Source organism: Podarcis gaigeae (genome assembly GCF_964106915.1).
Source record: "Podarcis gaigeae genome assembly, chromosome: 4".
Lineage (NCBI taxonomy): Eukaryota > Metazoa > Chordata > Lepidosauria > Squamata > Lacertidae > Podarcis > Podarcis gaigeae.
This window is the reverse complement of record NC_139677.1, coordinates 44,315,981-44,341,180: the sequence shown is the minus strand read 5'-3', so window position 1 is coordinate 44,341,180 and position 25,200 is coordinate 44,315,981. Positions and strand designations below refer to the sequence as shown.

The 25,200-nt window shown below is 41.4% G+C and overlaps 1 protein-coding gene across 1 annotated transcript in view; it reads right to left on the bottom strand.

The window, feature by feature from the left end:
- Positions 1-25,200, bottom strand: part of PTCHD1 (patched domain containing 1) — a 104,179-nt gene that overhangs the window by 40,167 nt on the left and 38,812 nt on the right. The window contains exons 3-6 of the mRNA XM_083734239.1: positions 7,659-16,340; positions 1,997-6,530; positions 1,421-1,490; positions 378-515 (exon numbers count right to left, since the gene is read on the bottom strand). Of these exons, the coding sequence (XP_083590365.1) occupies positions 14,686-16,340 (1,655 nt within the window). The 3' untranslated portion in view covers positions 378-515; positions 1,421-1,490; positions 1,997-6,530; positions 7,659-14,685. The remainder of the gene's footprint in view (positions 1-377; positions 516-1,420; positions 1,491-1,996; positions 6,531-7,658; positions 16,341-25,200) is intronic.

The window sequence follows — 25,200 nt, the reverse complement described above, 5'->3', positions numbered from 1 at the left end:
AGTTTGTATTTAGAGCCCTTAAATCCCTTTGGTAATGTCATAAAAATTACTTGTTGATGAATGACTGGCAATATCAAGGGTCTCCATTTCACAGATATTCGTGTCTTCTTTCAGTTCATTCATTCATTTCATTTGTATGCCGCTGTTCCACAAAACGAATCATGCTCAAAGCAGCTTACAACAAAGAAACACCAGAAGAACAATTTCGTAATAACATAACAAAATAATAATATAGTAAAAAAATCATAATTACACAGAAAAATAAAAATATAACAACATACAAAAAGTCACATTTCAATACAATGAATATACCAAGATTATTTAAACACCATACAGCACCCAATAGCAAAAATAACAAGGGGGCACCACAGTTTTACCGTAGCCCTAGAAGCACCCACCCATGATGTTGCTCATCGTCTGTCTCCTGCAGAGGCTTCTTATAAGGCTCCCAAAAGCAAAGGGTGGGGTAGCTGGAAACACCGCTCCGATTATGTTGCTCTTTCAATGCTATCCTCCTTTTAAAAGACAAATGCCTGTCAGAATAACAGGTTGTTATGATTTGTGTCAGGGACATGGTCACTGTTGACACTGACTGGTAATTCTTAAGATACAACTTATGCATGTTGCACTTTCTGAAAAGAAGTCCCTGTTGCCTCTGAGAAATGCAAATTCTAATGCCATAGGGATGCTTCAGCAGAAAACAGGGCAAGGGGAGACATTGCCACCTTCCTCCTGTAAGTGAGCTTGGAACTGTTCCCCACATGGCCAAGACAGGAATGGAGAGCCTGTGGTCCTCCAGAGGTTGCTGGACTCCAGCTCCCATCCTCCCTAGCCAGCATGCCAATGGCCAGGGAGGGTGAGAAGTATAGTCCAACATCTTGGGATGTGGCACTGCCTGATAGGTTTTTCTGCTATGCATGTTTGCATTAGGAACACTCACATATCCATCTTTTCTGAGAGCATTGTGATAGACCAAAACATGGTTATCACTTAATTTTTGATAGCATAGAAGGCATAGGTAGGAAGTTTAACAGCCTAGAAATGCATTAACCTCATGCAGATTTTGTCCTACAAACCAGCAAGGGCTGGTAGAGACCATGCTGCTACAGCAGCTGTTTCTTAGGTCCATCCGCACAAATCCTAAAATTCTCCCTCAAACCATTTTGTGCCTGCAGAGAGGACTTTCATAAGCCCACAAGAAAGAAGTGTGCTGAATTAACTTTTAAGAACCAAATAAATCACCCAGATCTCCTGTTTTTTTGCTTTCTATCTTGGTGTGCCAGAACAATAGTTCCATATTGAAAATAGATATCATAATTCATCTCTTCAGGATGTCTTCTCTCCCCCCTTTAAAAAAAATTGCCCAATTGTTCTTATCCAATTGTATAATTATGATCTGATTTAAGAAGCCAGTTCTTACCTTTGTCTTCTACTAGACTCCCTGAAAACCATGCCAGTTGGACATATCAAGGAAACATTGAATGGGTTGGCTGGAAGAAAGTTCCATGGTTATAAACATTATATTCTGAGAGAGAATTCCCCAGTCCCCAAATATTAATAGATCAATTCACCCAGTAAAAACATATGGCTTTACTGCTGCACACCAAGTGAAATGTGAGTGGAGGAAAGACATATATTTTCAGCTTTGAGCTTGGATTTTCAGAGAAACCTTCCTTAGATTTGAGGGGTATCATTGCTTACAGGTCAGGATGACTCTTCCCAGACCACCCCCCCCCCAGAAAAAATATCACCAGAGAATTGTCAAGGAGAAGCAATTTCAGAAAGAAGTACTGCTGAAGAGAGGTTTCTCTGGGCCAGTAAATTTCCACATATATGCTCTTCAGAATTCTTCCCATATCTCTAGACATTCAGTGCCTCTAGAAAAAAGATTTGAGTGGCATGGGTTTTGCTTCCACTTATGATCTGAACGTAATGTTTGGAATTTATTTCTAGGTCTAGTTGATGGTAAACACACACACATAAAGCACAATCTTACCTTGCAGCGTGTGGCTTTGGATCACATTTGTATCTGAAGCAGCTGTGTCCATCTTCTGTTATACTTCAGCTTCCATTGAAAAGGTTGCTTGGGGCAGGGCTGAATTGGATAGATGGTTTTCTCTGCACAATGGCAAAGCTTTGAACTTGATGGTCCTTTGCTTCTTTCAAAACCTACAGTTCCTTCCATCGTGTACCATAAAGCAGGTACTTGGCAGGAGCAAGAAACAACAGCATCTTAGGTACCTGTAAGGCAGGGAATATCTTGAATATTATTATTACGAATTGCTACGAGGGCAGAACAATTAAGTTCAGAAGTGTCTGGGCCTGTAGGATGGAATTTCAATGCTAACCTCCTTGGTGGAGGAGAGAGGAGACGAGGCTGATATGGCGTGGGCAGCGCCAATCTGGTGTCACCACTTCTGGTGAAACCTTTGGGTGAGCTGAAATTCCAGAATTTGGCTCAGATGTTACACATCTTATAGCTGAGTCTGCTATGAACCTCTAGTCCTTTGAACATCTAGAAATTCAATCAAGCTTGGTTTATGTTAGATCAAGCATAAATAGGAGCAGAAATCCCTTCCTGTATACAGAGAAGCTGACTGTAAAATGTTGGTTGGCTCATACTATGATAATAAAGCTTCATCGCTGGCTGTACATAGTACTGATTGGCAATCATGAAGCTCCTTCACTCTGAAAGTGCCCCCCCCCCAGTATTAAAAATCCAAAATGATTGGCTTTTAAAGAAAGGTATTGAATAAATGTTCTAAATGACTAAACACCCTGAAAATCAACAGGGGACAGAGGGATGGGAAGATGAAATCTGCCCCCCCTCCCAAAGTCTGAAAGGAGATGCCAGCAAAAATCCATGCTAGAAAATCCATACTTGGTACATGGGCCAATAAAGGAATGAAGCTGGGGGAACGGCACAGCAGAAAAAGCTGTATGTTATTCTTGGGCATAAACCTATTTATTCCCATTGATGTGTGCTTAAATGGGTTGTCCAGTGGGACTGCAACAATTTCTTGCAGTTGTACAATTCTTTGTATAAAATTGATATAAACCAATACAAATATACCCAAAACACATTTTTTTAAATGTGTGCTTTATTTTTTTAAACCTGTATAAATAAATACAAAATGACAAAGAGGTTTATGTTTACTAAACATTGCATTTGATTGTATGACATTACACAGTGTCTGTCACAATAGGTTGACTTAAAATTGTGTCCCTTCAGCTGTTGGTGCATAATTACATAACTTTGTAGGATACAATTAGTCCTGAAGCTGCATCCAGCCACCCTTTTCAGTGAAACCCCTGAGTGCTTACAATTGCAAAAGAGTGTTAGGGGAGCCATTAAACCATAGTGGCTGAACTCTGGGAATTTTGCAAGGAAAACAAAGAGAGAAAGAGAGAGAAAGAGAGAAGAGAGTTTTTCTTTCAAGAGATAAAATCAATGCCAGGCTTACAAACACATTTCTTTCTTAGAATATGATTTCCTCCTCAGTGGCTGAGAAACCCACAAAACTTTCAAAGCAAAATAAAATAACGATAACAACTCATTTCATTACATTGCTTAGTCACCTGAGATTCCCTTCCTCCCCTTCATGCTCATAGAAAGCTTGGCAATGTATATATTTGATGCACATACACTGCACATGTACTTGAATCACATGTTAAAACTGCATTCCTGGATCTGCCCAACATAATAGCATCCAGAGCTACTCATGGGTATGAATTCAGCAAGGAGAGCACATGATAGTTGCAAGGTTCAGTCAGAGCTTTGCAAAGCAAACTTAACTATACACTATTTGGTCATTGTCACCATGTCCACAAACATGGACCAGGTGCTCTATGCTAGGGCAGCCCACATCTGAATATGCTGTCGGGTTTTAGTTTCACAGAGCATGAGGAGGAGGGATACAATCAGCCACTAAACGAAGCCCATGATTCCCCAAACAGTTCAACATTCTTACCCATGGAAGGTCAACTGTCAAGGTTCTAAAAGTGTACTTTGGTTTAAAATAAACTGGATTCACCAAATCTGGCCATTTAATAAACTAGTTTTCTTTTCAAGTAAGAGCTCCTCGTTTCTGACCAGCTCATCTGTGGGATTTCACCTCTTCTTTTAGAAGCCTATCACTTTCAAAAGACACACACACCAAAAACACACCTATGTATCAGAATCGTATGACTAATCAGAGTAAGCTGTTGAGGATTGCAGTAAATAAAGACAACTTATTCAGGTGAATTCAGTATCAAGTTCTAGACTGGTATCATAATTAACTACAGGCAACATGTGTCAGGCAATCAATGTTTGGACTATGAATTGTGACTGGCTGGTGATGCCATGTTCCACGGTTTAAGCTTCCATGGTTTAGGTTTTTTAAAAAAACTTTTTGTAACAAGGACCATGGTTCTTCTTCTATGGTGGTTTTTGAAAAGGTTCTCAATTAAAATCAGTTCACACACTGTGTACTACAGTAGCAGATGGTGTGGTGAGGTGGCCCTGCTCCCCTGATCATTGGTCCATCACATCAGTGCTGCTTACTGGGAGGCAAAGGGGAAGGGGTGAGGCAGCAAGGTCAGCATGGTACGAATGTGCTGTGGGAGCCAATTTGATGGTCCGGCCAGTACGTTTGCTCTTTGCCAACCTCACTGCCACTTTGCCCTTTACATGTTGTTAAGCAGCAATGACACAGCTATTGACTAGGTGACCAGAGGTGCCCCACCATGCCACCCACTATTGGTGTACTGTGACCAGTGAAGGCATTCACAGGGTGAAGGCAAAGGGAAAGCAATGTTGGAAGTGGGTGAACATTACCAGGACTCTGCACGCTACCTGTAGCTCATTACTGACTTATGTGATTCATCATCAATTCATAAATTACTCTAATCACAACTGATTACACATTGGAGGTAAAATTAAAAGTTCTCCCACATAGGAGGTTATGAATGCAACAACTTGCACCATGGAAGTGCCTGTGATGGAAGCTTCAGTGAAACCTTGGATCGTTAATGTATTATTTTTGTCACAGTCTCGCAAACCACCTAAAAACACACAAAAGACAATTGCTGATGAATCATGTCTCTAGCTTGTTAAAAAAAACAATACCCAAGGAAACCCCGAAGAGCCAAACTTGTTGAAAAGAAAGGCAGGGCTTAATTGTTATCAGGGCTCAGGTCCTCTCTGATACCTTGAAAATGAGTGCTTTCCAAGAACGACACCCCTTTGCAGAGATTCCAGAGCCCTATTCAGATATTTGTTTAACTGTATCTGTGGCAGGGCTCTGCAGGCAAACCCTGAACCTTCCACCCCGCCTCCCCATGTTGAATGGAAAGATCTGATGAGAGATTGCATGGCGGTTTATCAAAACGCAGTTATAGTCCTCCCCCCCAAACTCAGGGCCAAATGGGAAAGTTGGAGATGGAAAGGATGGAGCTGGAGTGTACAGCTCCATGGCCACTCTGTTGATACAATTAACAAACGCTTCTGATTTACACCCATGTCTGTTATTTGCATGGTGGACTGGAGGGCTGCATCTAAGCTTCCATTACACAAACACTGTAACTTCCTGGGTAGGTGACCAGGGCTCAGTCTTGCACTGTTTTGAGTCCTCGAGGCCAGATTCAACTAAGCTGTTGTGGTAGTGGAAACTGGTGCAAAGAGCCCCATTGAAACAACAGGATTTTCTGCCTCTCCCTGCCCCATGTGTCCCCATGCCCTCCCCAAATCTACCTGGGAGGGTCTGGAGAACCCCCATAACAGTCATGGGACAGGAAAAGGGAGATAGTTCCATCTGGTAAAGAGAAACACTTGCACTGATGGCAGAATTCCACCTTATGGAAGAATCCTGGAAGCCTTAGAGGAAAGCAAGAACATGCCTGTCTCTCGTCACTGACCAAGTGCAGTCTGTCACTGCACACTTAAGACAAAGGAGTAGAACTTCCATAGCTATTGGTATGGTTCCCCAGTAGACTTAGTCTTGGTGCCATTCTTTTTAGATATTAGAAGGCAGTGATCAGGGACGTAGGAGGTAATGAAGAGACTCTTGTACATGACTACAATGAAAATACTTTCCTACGTATGTTTGACTAGCATAGTCTATTATGGTTGAAGCCAAAGTTTAAAAATAGCCAGCCTTCATTCCCTTCTGAAGGGCAAAACTAGATTTATTAGTGGAACATACTGTATGTTGCATTCAGTTCTTCTTTGTCAAGTTCACACTACATCGCTGTAAAAGGGCTTCATGTTTTCAACAATTACTTTATAGTGACCTCGGTTTAAGAACAGCCCTGTTTACGAATGATTCGGTTTACGAATGATTCCGCAAAACCGGTAGTGTCCTGGTTTGCGAACTTTACCTCGGTCTAAGAACGAAATCTAAACAGTGGAAGGGCACCGGCGGCAGGAGGCCTCATTAGGGAAAGCGTGCCTCAGTTTAAGAACGGTTTCACTTTAAGAACGGACTTCCAGAACAGATTAAGTTTGTAAACGGAGGTACCACTGTCGTTGTCTTCCATTTCTAGTCATACTGAAAACTGAGAGCTTCCTGTGATTACTACTGCACTTGGCTGAGCAAATGGAAGACCAGTCTGCTACAAACAATGCTATCAGTCAACTCTTCTGAAATCTAGACCTAAAAATTAAATATTATTTTTGTATTTGTTTCCTGCTACTTCATTGCAAGAGAGGAGCAGGACTAGCACCAAGGGGTCTGCATCGCTCGGCAGATACTGAGACCTTAGCATTTAAGGAGGGCCCACTGTCAACCCATGACCCACTGTGGTGCAGATGCTTTTTCTCTTGAACAGTGGGACTAGGTCCTTCTGGTTGGTTATGGTTCTCCATCTTTAGCACTGCCACCTGGAACAGTGGTGGTGGTCACCTCCTTCACACAGAAGTAGGTGTGCCCTTCCCCTCTGGCTGGCTGCACTGGCTACTGCTTGTCACTGCCTAGAGCGATTGGATCAAGTCCTCTTGGGGAACACACTGCTGTTAGTGCTGTGCCATGCCACCAATTGCTTGGTTACTGTGGTTTCTTTCCTCTTCTCTCAACATAAGAGAAACAGGACCAGTGGTCCTTTTCCTCCCTGGAGAGATACCCATCATTCACCCACCAATCTAGTTGGCCAAGCAAGAACTGAAGACTGATTGGATGAGCCAGTGATGGGCCAGCAGCAACCGTTAATTGCAGCAGCAGTTGTGTGGAAAGGAGGAGTAGGTAGGCAAGTGGATCTTGCATCTTCTAGTTTCCAGCACCACTGCATCCATTTGAGCAGGTGAATCATTGGCAGCAGTGGGTAGCAGCCGCCAATGCTGTCTGCTCTCTGTTTCTGGGCAACAGCAGCTGGCGGTATTCCTACCAGTCATTGCTGCTGGATCACCAGGTGAGCAGCTAGCAGTGGTGGAGGGGAGCAGCAGTAGCTACCACCTGCATTCTGCCAGAATGAGGTGGGGAAGGAAGCGGATGCAGAATTGCTACTCCCTCTGATAGTGTGGAAAATGAGGTGGGGGACACCAGAGGGCATCTTGCCCAAGGTTCCCTCGAACCTGTACTGCAAATAGAGACATTGAATTAAAAAGGATCTGTTTCTAAACGAAAACACATTTTCACCCTAAACAACGGGCTGAACAAAACCCAATTGCAAAAGGCAGGCACGTTACTGAACAACTTCATTTCATGCAACTTCCTTCGCATGAATGAAAGGCAAAAAGAAACTGGTGGTGTTGGGACTAACTACTTTAATTCTATTCCAACAGCTTTGCCTGGATTGTAGGCATCATTTCCAACCCGAATGCTTTAGTACAGTCACCAGAGATGAGATGAACTTGCAGCCAATATGGCTATTTAAAAATAATGAGAAATTAGCATGCTATGTTGACTAGCTAGACTGACAGAATGGAAGATGATGGGCAATGCTAGAGGTGGAAATGTTTCTGCTCTAAGTCCTGGAAAAACAACACCTCCTCTTAGAAAATAACATGATCACTTTCCTCCTCTCAATTTACCTGGCAGTTGTTTTCTGCTTTCATGCTCTGTGGCCTCTAAATGATACCTTTTCTTTTTGGAAACCCCATCAAAGTTTTGCTGATGTTTCCTACTTGCTGGTTCATTACTCCTGCAGCCGAGATTTGTTTTCTTCACTGCTCAGAATTAACAATAGTTGTATGAATATAGAGGTTATGTATTTTATTCAATAATGGAATTCGCAAGGTTAACCTTTAGTTTCTGCTTGAGGGATCAGCAATACCACTGCAGTTTTCTCAACTGTGCTCTCATTAGTTGGTATTGCCAGGGGCTGAGCACAGCTTTTTACAACAAAGGACAGGTTGGAGAAGTTGATTCGAGGTCCTGGAAGACGCACCTTCTGGTGCTTCAAATTCCAAGCCACAGCTTCGGAATCTAAAGAGTATCTTGGAGACTCTTGCTCCTTCCAAGCTGGAACATAATGGGGGATAAGTGCCTGGCTCTGTTGGTACATCTTGGGTGGGAAGAGAAGGCCCCGTGAGGGAACTCTGAAGCTCAGGACTGGGCTGTTACCCCCTATTTAAAAGAGGAGAGAGTGAATCTGGCAGGCGGTCAAATTCCCCAATGCTTGAGAAGACTGGGTGGGTGCTATGCATAAGGGCAGTCTCAGAAGTGGCTTGATTCCTCTGGAATTCTCTGTGCCACAGCCTCAAATAGCTTTGAAAATAGCACAAGGCATTTCTGTTTAGAAAAGCATTTTGTAGTTTTAAAATGGTTTCTATAAGATGTGTACGTCTGAAGTCAAAAGGCAGTCTGCTGATGAAATGATTTTGTGGTGTTTGTGTTCATATTCTACTGATGCATGGCTAGGAATGCTGGAAAATTCTGTCAGAAATGGAAACAGGTGTGGAAATTTGAATGCTTGTTGGTCATAATTATTTACTGCATTGTTTTAGGTGTTTCCCTCCCATTGAAAAGCATTCAAATTAATTACATAACTAATTATGGTAGTTTCGGTCATAGCAGATGGTTAAATGAACAACGTAGGTTTTAGCAGAAGCCAAACTGCAGCAGAATGGAAACAGCACTGATGGCAAAAAAAGCATAGAAATCACTGCCTCCCCTTAAATCCCAACACATGGCTATACCTTGTTGTTTTATTATGGGTTTGTTGTATTTTAGCTGCTGCAAGCCACTCGGAGCAATGCAGATGCATTGGAAGACTGAAATACAAAAGTTTTAAATAAAGATATGGGGAGAAGTTATTTGTGGCTTTGAGGCTATCCCTACTGTAAGTTGTATCAAGCTTATGTAGAGGATGATATGGTCATATATTCCAGCAATGAATCAACCCATCAATAAACACTATGCAGCCATACCCTAAAGTGATGCTCACCCTGCATTCTTGGCAGCCCATGTAACATGTAACTCCCATGTAACATAAATAATCAGTCTGGCCTGCAACCTTCCACATATACCAGGAAAAAATAGTTTCTTTTAGAGAGCAGTGAGTATGCTACCGCCAGGATCCCCCTCCCATAGTATTTAATTTTAATGCAGGAACATAGGAAGCTGCCTTAAACTGGGTCAGACTATTTGTCCATCTGGCTCAGCACTGTCTAGTTGGTCTTCAGGATTTCAGGCAGCATTCTCTCCCAGTCTTATCTGGAGATGTTGAGGACTGAACCTGAGACCTTCAGCATGCAAAGCAGATGTTCTACCACTGAGCTATGATCCTCCCCCCCAAATAAGGTTGAACATGGTGCTTAGTTTTTGTTGTTTGAAGATGGGTTTCCTAAGTGAATTCTGACTTCTCTGAATTTCCCAGCCAAAACAAAACTAGTTTTGTCTCTGCTTTCACGATGGAAACAAGTCATTGACTTCAGCAGGGGTTATCTATTGGCAGGAGAATAAACATCAGAAGAACAGAAAATAGCACTTAGAAAACCCTACTGCTGCTGCACCAAGCACTGTCATATGAAGCCTCATAGGATGCTAAGAGACATTGGCACCTTTCCGTGTAACATCAAACCATTTAGTAGTCCTTAAGCTTTTACAGGCCTGGCCTCATTTAATAAGGTGGTTGGCATTTAGGGAAGAAAGATGTTTTTATTTGCTGGATAGATCTTCTTCAGGTTTTTGAACTCTAGTCTTCATCTAATTTGCATTGTTTCCCATAAAATGCTGGGCGTAAGTTTTGGATATGGATCATTTGCAGTGAAATTGTTCCAATTGCTCCAGTTTTTCTTCCTTCATTTCTCCCTAGACTCAGATCACTTGTAAATTGAGAATGAATTTGCACAAAGCCACTATAGGGAATAATATCTCCAGGAATACCAGTGTGAATGAACTTGCTTAGGCCAAGTAAATTAAGCTACCGGTAATTCTGCCTCCCCTGGAGTAAAATCTGCTCGGACCAATCAGTTAATAAATGGGTGTTGTAATGTTTTTAAATGAGTTTTTTGGTTAAAGGAATTATAATAGAGTAAACTTAAAAGCTTACTGTAACTGCTTTTTAAGTGATTAGCACTTAGGGTAAGTGGGTGATATTTTGAAAATGTAATGATGTGCCATAGAAGATCTAAGATCAGTGGCCACAATCCAACACAGAGTTGCTACTTTAAAGCCTCATTAATTCCAGTGAGATTTAAATGTCTGTATCTTTGGAATGGATTTATTTTGCTGTGTATCTGGAAGGCAAATTTAGAATCCAGCTTAAAAGCAAGTATGGAAAAATAATTGAAGCAAGTGTACAGATAAAAGATTTTGCTAGACCATAACCTGGGGTAGGAAGAACAAAATCACTTTCTATGTGATGGAAATAATTTAAAATTTTCAGCAAAAGAAATATATTTATCTTAAATTAAATTGTGCCATAGGGCTTCAGCTTCTGTTGGGGTGAATTTGTGAATGAAGAATTTGCTTGCCTCTTTAAAGTAGTTTGTATGTTCCAAAGTGGATCCACCAGCAGCAACAGGTCACAAAGGAAAGATACCAACCCATGGCAGACCCAAATACCAGCTTTGTCTCCACGCCTACTCAGACAAGAGTATTACAGGACCTAATAATGTCATCCATAACATCAGGGGTTCATTCAACTCATCTTCAGTATAATATATGACATCATCTATCAGCCATGCCATTCTGCATTCTAAATAAGACAAACACTCCGGTCGCTATGCAAAAGAATCAAAGGATACAAATCTGACATTAGAAATGATAAGTTCAAAAGCCAGCAGGGGAACATTTCAACCTCCTAGGACTTCAGTAAGTGACTTTCAGTGTCTATTCTGGAACAAACAACCTTCAAAGGGGGACGGCAATGTGAAACCGTTGAAGTTCACTACTTCATGAGGGTCAATGCACTCACTTGTGGACTAATCCAAGACAAAGAATTTTAAGCACCTACTTATAACAAAGCCACAATGTATGTAGTATTAATATCTGTTTTGTGAATTAGCGTTGTACTGCTTGTACTTTTCTGCATTTCATTCCCAATGACCTCCATGGTTTATAATTCCCTGTCCAAATTATGCAAGCCACACACCCACACCCACCCACCCACCCACCCATCCACCCACCCACACCCACACCTGCAGCTCAGGATTAAACTGCATGCCAGAGATTTTCAACCTTTTTGAGTCCGCGGCTCCCTTGACCAACTACATTCTTTCTGCGGCAACCCTGTAGGACTCAGGAGTTATGTCACCCCTTTCCTGCAGAGCTGGCGGTCTCTCACGCTTTTTCAAACACCCTCCCTTGAGGAGTGTTCCCTCAGCTTCCTCTCCTTTCCCCTCTCCTTGAGAGTCCTCTGGGCAGCTGCTGCCGCCACCCCTGCTCTCTGAACTGCCCCCTCTGCCCCAAAGAGAGGTGTCTCCTCACACCTCCTCACAGGGGCCTGGGATGCACCTCCTGGCCAGTCCCTGAGGCACCATTTGCCTGGGGAGCTAGTAGCCAGGGCTGCTGCAACAAGCTGCTGTGCAAGCTTTTGGGAGGCAGAGACACGAGAGGGTATCAGAGGAGGGAGGGAAGGAAAGAAAGAGGGACAGAGGCCAGTGTTGCCCATGACACCCCTGACCATCACTCAAGGCACCCTGGGGTGCTACGGCACACTGGTTGAAAACCACTGCTGTATGCAGCTGATGAATCATAGAAGGAAGGTACATTGCAGGTACATAGCAAGAAGGAAGGTACATTGCAACTTCCAGTTTCTACTGTATATTAATCAGAGTGTTTGTGCTCACAGTGGCTTGCCAAGCCTGGGCATTATGGTACTTTGTGTGCCTGTGTGTGATTTCCATTTTAGGAAGGAAAAAGGTTTGGCAGGGACGCAAATGTCTCCTGCTTGAGCACCTCTCAAGCTGGCAAGAATGACAAAATACTTTACATTGAAACAAAACATCTTAACTTGCGCATACATACAGATACCCAACAGCTGAACAGCAACAAAAGAAGCTCCTCCATCAAAGCGGAGCAGCAAGAATGGCTTGGATGGATATCTGGAAATGAACAAAAGAGACTTCACCAAATCACTAGTTTGTTTCAGCAAATGCTTCATGTGCTTATCCTCCAAGTTTGTCCAAACTGCAGGCAATCGGAAACATCTGTGATTGAGGAGAGACCACTTTTGTTAGCTAGACGTATGGGAGATAATTTGTGCACTCTTTTAAGTCCTTGACAGATACCATGGGGGAAATCGGAATGCTTATATACTGTATATAACATCTGGACACAGAAGCTCATTCTAACTTTTCCCTCTAACAAAAATATTCTTTATTATTGAAAGATTATTTGTGGAAGAGAGACCATTGGTTCACTTTCTTGGCTGTGGCATTAATAGCTCAATCCATTCTCTACACTAGCTCATAGGAACTGGCCTAAATGACCCAGTGCCAACAGAAGAGGGCAAATACACTCCTTGCCCTGATCTTGAGGTCAAAACTCATTCTCGGTGTTGGATCTGCAGCAGTCACTGGTACTGCCGCATAAGTGTTCTAGCACAACTTTTGCACAGCTCCAATGACCAAAAGGTGTTTTTTTTTTTTCAGGGCAGGTGCAGGGCTAAGAAACAGATCTATAAGAAGATCATAGGGTAAGACTGGAAGGTTGGCTGCCCGGTGCTGCCTGCCCAAAGCCAGTGCAATAATGTTGATGACTGGGGTGGGTGGGGGTGGCTTGCAGGTTACTATCCACAGGATATTTTCCTGTGCCATGGAAGCTACAGCAGCATCATAAGATTTGGTTTCTAACACTTTCATTAAAGCTTGTAAGGGGCAGTAGCATTGCTTTAGCTAAGATTGGGAAAGAGACACAAATATCTTAAAAACTCCTCTGGCATAGATCACTGCAATAATGTTAATAATTTATCTGTTAAATTGGTTTCCACCTGTCTCTAGTTTTCCATATCAAACATTTATTTCTTTATTTATTAAGGGCAGGGGTGGCGTCCATTGTTTTCCATTATTATCAGGACATAAACTTGATGCAACACTGAGAGTTCAAAAGCCACTTCTTTGAAAGTAGCCCCACTAATTTCCGTGACTCATGGTCTACAGTCGAGATTACTGAAATGGATATTACTGACAGAGGGTCGTAGCCCACATTACACGTTACGTAAAGCTGCTCATTGAACCTCATCGTGTATATTACTAGTGAATGGCCTGGAGTCAAGGCTATTATTTGAAAGAGCCCTAACATTCACATTTGCTTAATGAAATTTAGGCATCGGAGGCTTATTTCATGGATTTTTGTGGTGAAGTTCTTAATATATCCCTTCTCTATTCTGCCACTAGACCCCCTAGCATATTTAAGAGAGTGCTACAAAATCTAGCATCAGTAAACCAGGTCTCCTAAATGAGACAAACACATTCAGAAAGCGGAGCTGGATCAGAGAACAAGAATTGTCTCTGTGTTGTATACATATCATTATTTCCCTGTTTTCTTTAAAAAGAAAAAAAAGAAATGCTACAAAATCATGTTATCTTAAAAAATATACTGGGGGTTGATTACATTTTAAAACATCTCTTGATTCAGAAAAGAAGGCAACTGCAACATGACCCTACATTGACAGTGATTGCTGTATTTTACCCTTGCGTATGTATTTTTTAAAAAAATATTCTTGGCCTTTTGTGGTTGTTGTTGTTTAACAAACTTGCATATGCATTTCCATTCAGAAAAGGCGGCAGAGGGGGGGGGGGGAGGAAGCAACAAAAAGGGAAGTTAGATGTGATGGCTAAGATCCATAATAGCTGACTCACTGACTTGAGTTATTGCTGTATTGAAAGTTTCCTATAGCCTTGATGTCCAAAACGTACACTTAACGGCTCCTTCAGCCTTGACAGTTGACCTTTCAATGTGCTGGGATTTTGCCACAAGGGCAGGAACATCTGCAGGGCAAACATAAGCAGTTTGCTATTTAGTCACCAACCCAACTCTTCTACTCTCTTATCTCAGGCAGCAACCCAAACTGACACTCTCTTTGTATTGGGTGAATGTAAATTTCACTGTACTTTTTATGTGAAGGCCAATCAATGTATAGCTATTCCCCCCCCCCCCTTCACACACTGCTTTGGATGCTCCTGGTTTTAATTTGAAAACAGAGATCCAAACACCATTGTTTATATAATCAATATGATTTTCTTCTCTTGGTAAGATCTAGGGTGGCTTTTTTTTGTTTTGTTTTTGTTTTGTTTTTAAAAAGAAAAACAAACCAACTAAGTCAGACTGTTGTAATTTGGTCAACCACTCGGGTGCTATCCATATCCACCATTTCAACACATTCTATTTCCTCCCGGTTCTCAGGAGTTTTCTTCTCTTTCCTCTTTTTCTTGGATGGTGGCAGAAAAGTCAGTATCACAGGTAAAATGGCAAAGCAATGAAAGAAGGTGACTAATGCTATCAAAAACAAGCACCTGAACAGTGTACGGGTCAGATTTGAAGGCACAGCTGCGAGAGGAATCAGACCAACAATGTAGCAGAGGTAGCTCTGTAAAATAGCTACCCCATGCACCTCCAGGGCATTTTTCACCCATTTAGTTCTTGTGAAATCTTTGCCCAGGACAAACGTTGACAAGAGAGGTGCACAGTTGTCAACAGTATAATTAATCCCATAAATTAAGCACAGCACAGAAATGCAGTCCAGCTCTACTTTCCACAAGGTCATAAAACCTATAACTCCAAATTCGACTGAGGCAACAGTGAGCGTGAGCCACACATTGATGAGAGAGTCTGCCACCAGGAACGCAGAGAAGAAGAGGAGGAATAAAGCACTGATACAGGAGTTCTGCAAGGGGGCCCCCACGTACGAGGCGTAACGATCCATGTAGACAAACGAAGGGTTGAAGACAATGAACTTGACCTTGGATTTGAGGGAGAGCTTTCTTAAGGTTTCCAAGAGATGGTAAAGCTCTTGCCGTTTGGTGTCCATGGTCTTGGCCACCAAGAACATTCGAGAGGCCACAATGTCGACTTCGTTGTTGTACTTCTTGGAGAAAATGATATCCTCTGAAAAATGGGCAAATGGGGGCGCTTTCAGAAAGGAGTTCCTCAGCATATCTGTGAAATTCTTTTTGGGTAAACCCGTTGATATGTTGAGCTTTCTAAGGTAATTTAAGTAGCTCTCAAACCACGATATCCTCACAAACCCCTTGGTGTACTCTAGCATGTCATCTTGGACGGTCATGTTCCAGTATTCGATGGATTCATAGATATAAAACCCAATGACTGGACTGTAATTACTGAAGTATTTCTGCTGAGCAGCTGTATACTCCATGGTTCGTGTCGCAGTTGCTACAATGTTACTAATGTCTGACTCTTCGTTGACCTGCAGGTAGCCCATTAAGGCAAAGGAAATATAAATAAGGTAAAAGAGAACTACAAAAGGCTTGACATACGTGTTCGTTATCCAGTCACAGTAATAACGCTTGAGGAAACACACCAAGAGGTGGCTTTCGTAGCTGTTTGTCTCCTCTGACTCTGCCGTGTCCTCACTGAATTTGGCTGTCAGAAGAAACCTATACCAGGCAGGCTTCTCTTGCAAGACGTCTGGCTTTGGTACCTTTCTGCAGAAGATACTATGCTGGTAGTTGTTTTCTATGTAGCCAGTAAACACGAGGCTGGAACCATAAAAGGAGAGTACATAGAGGTAGTTGAAGAAAATTGCAATACAGGAATTGCAGCAGAAGAGCCTGGCTGCTTCAATGTTAGTGAAGGGGCTGGCACCTATCCCAAAAGTGACCAGGTACATGGCAGTAGTGAGAGAAAAGGAGAGCATGGAGTCTGCAAACACGGCGGCAGTTCTCTCTTTCACGTGTTGGTCTTCCCTCGTTTTCCTCCAGGAGGACAACATTTCAAAAGTTCCATATAATCCATGTCCTGGAATAAAGGAGAAAGCGACAGTTCAAATGCCATCATAAAGTCAGGAAGGGAGGACAAATCAGTAAAGGAGAATGTGTCCCAAGGTGCATTCATTTATATGTGCATATGGGTGTGGTTTTCATCAAGGGTTTTTAGAAATAATAATAAAACACACACACACACACACACACACACACACACACACAATGGAACCATAGCAATCAGGGCTGGTAATGCGCTGTGCTAGAAGGAAGCCACAGTTGTCGCTAGGAAGAATTATGCTAGTGAGGACAGTTATTCAATTCAAAACTAAATTATGCATTTTTCATGCCATGTCTTCACTTCATGAGTTATCAAAGTTAAGAGAACTTTAACTGAAATGGAAGTAAAACACTGAGCTTACCTATGAAGTCTATTTTATAAAAGACTGAAATATACTCGGAGTCGAGTGTGGATTTCATGCTCTTTATTCAGCTCATAGTAGTGAGGAATGAATGTTCCCCCAAATATCTGCTTTATATACATTATTTACACAATGGGCCGCACGTGATTGGCTAATTCTGGGATTCTCCCGTGGGCCAATCAGGTTGCGGATTCACTTCCACCTGGATCTGGATTGGGTGGCTCCTGTGGACCAATCAGACTGCTTCACTGTTCTAGGACCAATCAGACTGCTGCATTCTGAATCCTATTGTTCTAGGACCAATCAGACTGCTGAATTTTGGATCCTATTGTTCTAGGACCAATCAGACTGCTGCCTTTTGGATCCTATTCAACTCAGTACATAACAAAGACACAACACAGGGGGGTGTAATGGCACAGAAGATGATTTCCTTTCCTCCCCCATTGTTTGTTTGTGGCAGGTAAACTCCAATATTGTGGTCAGACTAAATTATGCAAATCAATACAAGCCCTGCAAATCTGCTTAATTTTAAGTATTATCAGAGAAAGCTCTGTGTGTGCAGTTGGAATGCAGATGGTTCTTTCCCTGCTTTTGTAGTGAATAGCAAAGTCCATGTAGTCTCGCAAATTTAAGCTACCTGTGGGTGTCTTTAAAGCAAGTTCCTAACCCTTATCATATTTCCCATGAATAACACTATGGGAGTATGACAGTCACACACACACACACATTTTGAGGGGCAGGGGATTTTTTTTTAAATTGCTTGACATTCTCATTTTGTAACTTGAGATACTGCTAAACTGATGGATCATTTGTAAAATGGCAGACAGCATGGATGGCTATGTTTGACAATTTATTGTTCAGTCTTAAATCCTTATTAAATCTTTTATTTGCCAGCTATTGCAGTAATTTTCTACAGCAAACTTAAATAATAAACAGGGAAGAAGACAGCCGTCTAAAAGCCTATTATTGATCAAAATTCTGGCAGCTAGTGACTTATATATCATTCTTATCTACATATGAAAATGAAACGATTTGGAAGCTTCTTATTCAACTCTATCAAATGCTTTTTCATATCAATAAAATTAAATGTTTCTTTTCTTTCTTCCTTCCTGTATATGTGCCACCTTTCAGGGCAAACCCCTTTCACAACAGCTCACACAAGCAATTTAAACATAAAAAGCATCTAGGTACAATACAGTTAAAAATAATATAAGACAAAACAGAGGAAATCCAAAAACAGCAGTAATAAAACACAACTCAGCACTTTAGGTAAAAGAATACTGGAATACTGGAGTGGGGGGTGGAGGAAAGAAAACAAAAGCCCTGCTCAAGACCCTGCTCATGGAAATATATCTGGGGAAAGCTGTGTTTTATTTTGTAGACTGAGCTACTAATTGTACTTTTCCCTGAAAGGAGACTTTCTAATGCCACATTTCCGTGTTTTTAAATGTTTTTTATTATATTGCCTTTTAATACTGTATTTTACTTTTTTGTTCTCTAATCTCTAATGGATCATTTGTTGATGGGCAGCTATATAAATCTAATAATAAATATTTTCCAAAATTAGAGTGGATTAGGAAGACCATATTTAGGTGGCAGCTTAATATGCACATGAAAAACCAGCAGGCTTTTCATTGAATCATTGAAAACCCTGCAGATTTTCAATCTGATAATACCAGAGTTCAAATTCAGATCTTTAGGTACTCTTAAACTAAAGGAAAACCCCTAGTGAGATTACGTAGAAGGTAATTTCACCTTTTGAAAGGTTCACTCTTGTCTTGGATAGCACAGAGGTGGCTGGGATCTGAAGGTACTCCCTGCAAATTTCCCAATATTTACAAGCGTAAGGTCTGTGATCCTGTCCATTTTGGATGCAGCAGGATCATCATCATTTGTTTTTCTGTCGTAAGAAACATGAATAGACATATAAAATGATATTTGGGTCCTATCTGCAGCGAGACTTCTGCTATTCATCTTCATTTTCCAAACTGCTTTATAGTTGTTTCCGCCAGGCAGGTCAAGACTGTCAATTTGTTAACTAGCACAGTGGCCCCATTAAGCTAATTGGGAGCGCTGAAACTCCCCAGACATAAAATCCTACAAAAAAGTGACTGACATCCTATTGTTAATTATGTTTTAAATAGTTGTGTTCTATTCTCAGTAGGGAAAACTATTAAGTTCACTTTCATTGTCTTTATAAAGGCATATTGACCTCTCTCCTTTTAAAAACCCACAACAGCTTGCTTAGTAAAAGAGGCATGGAGAGGTTTGTTCTCATAAGTGCTGTGGACAAGTCTGTCTGAGAATTCTATGTATCATCCACATGAATCTGGCTACTATTAAACAAAACATTCTGCAACCAAATCTCTGCATATTTTACATTTCTGGTGCCATGTTGCAGTCTGCTATAATTATGTACAAAGTCTTTGCCTAGTAACAAGGTATCACATTAAATCATTCAATTAATTGCAGAGATTTAAAAAAATAATAATTGCGAAATCACAAGTGGTTTCCCAAAGTGTGCAGGTTTATTTCCCCCTTCTTGTTTCAACAATGAAAAATGTCTTCCGTTTCTAACCCTGCATACACAAACTCTTGCACCTTTGCCTCATATTGATGAGCCATTTGTCTTTATTAGGATTTATTGGTCTTTTTAACGGATGTTCTTGATTGTTCCTTTTTCAGCTCCATGGAACATATTTCCTCCACGTTTCAGAATACTTCAGCTACAAATAATCCATTATCTGGGAAAAGAGGGAGAAATCTGACCTGCTGGGGGGGAGGGGAAAACGGTTTGGTAGCACAAGATGGACAAAAAGATTATGGTTAAAAAGAATGGCTAATCTGAGAGGAGTTTTTGCCGTCTGGAATGCTCAAGCATAGGAGAGCACTAGAAGAAGGACAGAAGCCCAGAGGAAGATTTAAAAAAATAGCAATCTAAGATATCTGACACATCTCTTCCTCTTCCTAGGACTGAGCATCAGTGTGTTTCCCACTCTGATGAATAAATTCAGCTCCAACTAAACAGACATTAAACACCAAGTAGTAACTTCATGGACACTTTTAGGTATCATTTAAGGAATACGTTTTGCACAGTCCGAGTGAACTGTTTCATTTTGAACCAGATATGGTTTCTTATGCTGAAAGGGTATCTCTTTCTGATTTGAGACCATGTTCTTACCCTGGGGCTGTAGAAGAGCAAAACATGATGCAGGTACAGGAGGCCAGCCAAATCTTTGAGTTATTCACAGATGCAGAGACCACAGAGTATATTGCCAGCTGTGCAGAACTGGCTGTAGGATAAGCACAACCAGCTTCCTTGAACTGATCCACGAATGAGGAAGCCTCAGAGAAGGGAGAAAGGGGCCCACACTGAACATCCTTTACTATTATCTTCCGAGAACATTGACGTGGAAGCCCATCCACTTCACCAGAAGGTTCTCCACAGAACAAAGGGAACTGCCATATGCAAAGCTGCAGTGTTCAGGAGGAGGAGTGCAGCCTGGCCTACAAAACTATCTTTTCTTTGTAGCTCATCAAGGAAAGACGATTTTTGTTGTTGTTGTAGTAAGGATTTTAATTTTTCCCAGATTTTAAATTGAATTGCAACAAAGTAGGAAAAGCTAGCAACAGCACCAGCAGATTTCTTTCCCCTCAATGAAATGCAAATTACTGTGCACTGGGGGGGTGGGGCGGACATGCATTTAAACAAAATTTGGTATTTTCCACCTTGATCCCATGACTGTTTATAGAGTTACAGGTGCATAGGACTGTGGCCTTATGAGGAATTTTCAGTGAGCTACCTGAATAGAACTAAACAGTTTTGAGCATGATTACATAAGCACTCTTCGAGCATTCTGATTGAGAGCTAACTTAGGAGTCTCAAAATGCACAGGAAGTACCTCAAGAACAGGATGTGCCCTCCATCATGGGAATGAAGCTAATATGCTTGGCCTGTGGCCCTTTCTTGTATGTTAAATCAACCTCATCAGAACATCTGAAACGGCCTATGGAGCAGTGTAATTCATATTTTTATTAGCATGGATCTGTTGCCTTGGATAGTTTTTATCATGTACCTCACTTTTCTTCTGAAGTGAAGGAATGGGGATTTGCAAGAAGAGTCAATATACAAACGTAGATATTTTTAAATAACCTCTTTTTGCAATTAAATTATATATAATGTAGTAGTAATCTGTTAGAGAAGTAGCATGATAATTTAAACAAACTTTCAGTGTCTCATTCTCAAAAATGTATTAAAGTATTTTGTGAATTCATCCTTTATTGATGAAGTTTGGGAAGACTCCATTGCGCATCAGTAATCCATTTTACAATGCATTGCTTATTTTACATTTATATATTTCCTTTTTTCCATCATGGAACTCTGGTTGGCAAACATGGGGTTCAAGTATATGTCTCTTCATCCTGGCCTTTGACACAACCTATTTTTTCTGGTTGCATTTTTTTTTTTTTTTTTGCAATTGTAAGTTTTTAAAACTGTATTTAATTGTTGCAAGCTAACCAGGGACCTTATGGTGAAGGGCAGGTAATAAATTAAAATGACAGCAGCAGCAACAATGTTACTTTTTTACACTCTACAAAATCAATAACCCTGAAGTTCAGGGAGATACTTCCAAGTCACACTGTTACCTTCTTTTATGGTAGCAAAATCAGATTGTCCCTTTTATTTTAAAAGACTGCTGCCCTTAGACAAAAGACTAATGCTTAACATTTTTGATGCAAACCTGAGGTAATGATGCTAATTATTTTGGACTACAATTCCTATCACCCTAGCTAGCGTGAGCTGGTTGAGGCTAATAGAAGTTTTAGTCTAGAACATCTGAAGGGTACCAGGTGGGCAAAGACAGATATAGTCTATCAGCTGAGGATAAAACACCACCTCACTGAACCATATCTAAATGTTTGCACATGTGGCTTCTTTAGCTGGAGCACTGTGAATATGATTATTTACTTTTTATATGCTTTTCCAAACTAAACCATTCCCGCGCCACTATAATTTGCTATGTCAGCTCTGGCACAGTTGAGGGACCCAAAGATTGGGCCCTTCAGGGCATCCACAGGGCTTAGGATGGAATAGACCTCTAAGCTTTTGGTGCTCTGCCCTCACCATAAATGCCTCACTTCATGGACTTTCCACTGAAGGACCACTGGTGGTAGCTTACCATCTGCATCACCACAGACAGGACATCCACTGCATCAGAGTTCACCTGCCAGCAGCGCTGTTCTCCAGCATGCATGTGAGAGTGTGTTAGGACTGAGGCCTAAAAAACTTTAGTTACTACTACTACTAATTTATTTCTTATACTCCACCTATCTGACTGGGTTGCCCAACCACTCTGGGTGGCTTCCAACAAAAATACAGGAAACAACCACCACCACCATTAAAAGCTTCCCAAAACAGGACTGCCTTCAGATGTCTATGAAAAATGATAGAGTTGTTTATCTCTTTGATAAACAGGGCAGTTGCAACTACCAAAACTACCAAAAAGGCCTTCTGTCTGGTTCTCTGTAGTTTCACCTGCAGTTGCAGTGATGGAACTGCCAGAGGGCCCTGGAACTGGACCTCAGCATCCGGGTTGAAGAGTGGGGATGAAGATGCTCCTTCAGGTATACTTCAGGTGGTGTCATCATGCAAATACATATTTGTTTTGTTTTCCGGAACATAGGGCTCATCCATACTTCTGCTTGTCTTGCTGCCTTCCCTCCCAGGAAAACCCGCAGTTTACTGATGAATCGGAACAAACGCCAATTGGTTTTTCTGTGGATTGATGTTTGTTCCGATTCAGTGGTAAACAAGTTTTCCTAGGGAAAGCAGCAGGGCAAATGAAAAAACTGCTGGTCATTCCCTCCCCCTGCTTCCACTCAACCCCAACATTCCTCACTCCAGAGAGCTCAGTTGTATCACTCCCCTCTGCTACTGGTCCAGAAGTCTGACCTCAGAGAGGGACAATGATGCCATTTCCTACACTGGCCACTCCCTTCCTCTTTACAGCTTCCTTTTGCAGCTCCAATCTTATATTCATCCCTGACTTAACATAAATGTGGCAAAAGGCCCCAGACATGTACATGGAGAGATGTACAGGTTGCTGTATTAATGAGGATGTAGAAGAGTTTGGATTTGATATCTCGCTTTATCACTACCCTAGCGAGTCTCAAAGCGGCTAACATTCTCCTTTCCCTTCCTCCCCCACAACAAACACTCTGTGAGATGAGTGGGGCTGAGAGACTTCAAAGAAGTGTGACTGGCCCAAGGTCACCCAGCAGCTGCATGTGGAGGAGCGGAGACGTGAACCCAGTTCCCCAGATTACGAGACTACTGCTCTTAACCACTACACCACACTGTAGAAAGATGGCAGGGATAGAATACTGAAGCAGAGGCGTATGAGTCCATGCATGTAGCTCATAAAATGCCTAATGTACGGATACATGAGTTAAAGAATGAAAAATGGGATAGTAACATGGAATGTGGAAAATAATAGTGTGTTGCTAGGCAACATGAGTGGTACTTGGGAAGGAAGACACATTTCATAATCCTGCCAGAAGGTTTGATTTTGCCCTTGCCCTTAGAGGTCTCTCCCTATTATTAGTATTATTATTGTTGTTGTTGTTGCTGTTGTTGTTAAAATTGGTATACTGCCCTTCATCTGAAGACCCCAGGGGGTGGTTCCTTACAAGAAAACCACAGCTAACCCTCTCAATTTTGGAAGTATTAATGCCCTCAGAAGGGGTGACACTGCTTGTGAATGTAATCCAATTCTGTCCAAAAACAAAAAGTTACAAGTGTAACTTTTTAAACCCCCCCCCCATTTTTTAACATAGTGTGCCCAACTCAAAATCTCCTGGAGTCATTTGCTTATAATTTGTCAGGCTTTAGCCATCCTGAAGGAGCTAGTATGTCTGGAAATTTCATTCATTCCTCTCAAAAGGAGAAGAAACTACAGTACAGTGGTACCTCGGGTTAAGTACTTAATTCGTTCTGGAGGTCTGTTCTTAACCTGAAACTGTTCTTAACCTGAAGCACTGCTTTAGCTAATGGGGCCTCCCACTGCTGCCAGAGCATGATTTCTGTTCTCATCCTGAAGCAAAGTTCTTAACCCCAGGTAATATTTATGGGTTAGCGTAGTCTGTAACCTAATGCATATGTAACCTGAAGCGTATGTAACCCGAGGTACCACTGTATAGCCATTTTTAAATTTACCAATACCGAATAGGGAGCAAATGAAGCACACTTGGGTGAATCCTGAGCTGAATTGAACAGGCTACAAAATGCCTCAGACTGAAGCGGACTATTTTTCAAAATGCTGAATCATAATCTAAACCAAATATTGTGAATGGTGCCCCCCTCCCCTACAATATCTATGTCTTTGTTATCCCGCCTAACCAACTAATGGGAGATGTATAAAGACAGTACATCTTCCACCTTGAGCTATAAAGTCATGGTTTTCTTAATGGGTTATAACAGGTCCCCAATAATGCACTCGAGTGTAGACAACCCAGAACTTGTGAATACAAATACATACATAAATAATGACTACCCAAGAGACAGCTGAAGCTATCAGGCAACCAGTGTGCCAAATCTATTATCTAGTTTTCCAGTATATTTGAATTCTGATCCAAATTCCAACAAGTATTCAAGATATTTGTAATTACGTTTGTTGGATCCAAGACCACTGAATCTGCCAGTATAAGTGTGTGTGTGTGTCTAATATCCTATGCTAAACACTAAATATGTGCTTGCTGAAGTGCTTTTGAATTGCAGCTCTGATATCCTGCTAAGAAGCAGCTCCAAGTGCCTTAAAAGCAGCAAATCCATTCACAGCTTGCAACATATAACTTCGCTTAAGCTTGTGTGAATGAGTGCCATTCTTGCACGCTTTTAGGGAGTAGCCTTGGATAGTCCAAGATGAACATGGTGACGCTTTAGTTCAGGGGTGACCATCAGCCCCAGCCAGCATGTTCAATGGTCAGGAGTGATGGGATTTGTAGTCTGCAAAATCTGGAGGGCATTAGATCGACCACCCTTGCTCTTCTTGCCTGTTTATGTTGGTTTCATTGTCTTTTGTTGTGTGCTGTACTTCTGAATATTTTTAGATAGTTACTATGTGCCCCGAGCCATGGGAAGAAGGAAGATTAGAAATATAAATAAATTTTAGTCAGCAAACACACACATCCCACATACAATTCCCAATAGTCCTACTCATATTAAATTAGTTTACAGCAGAAATAAGATTTTAATTGACTGAGGGCTTATCCAAACTTTAGTCCAAAGGGATTTTTTTTGGTGTGAGTGTGTATGTGTGTGTGTATATGTGTGTGTGTGTGTGTGTGTGTGTGTGTGTACACAAATGCATATACCACAATCTCTCTGTAATCCCTTCCTAGTGTTATATCCCATTTCCAAGCAACAGAGATGAAGAGATTGTCTTATTCACAAAATTCCAAGATGTGAAATTGACA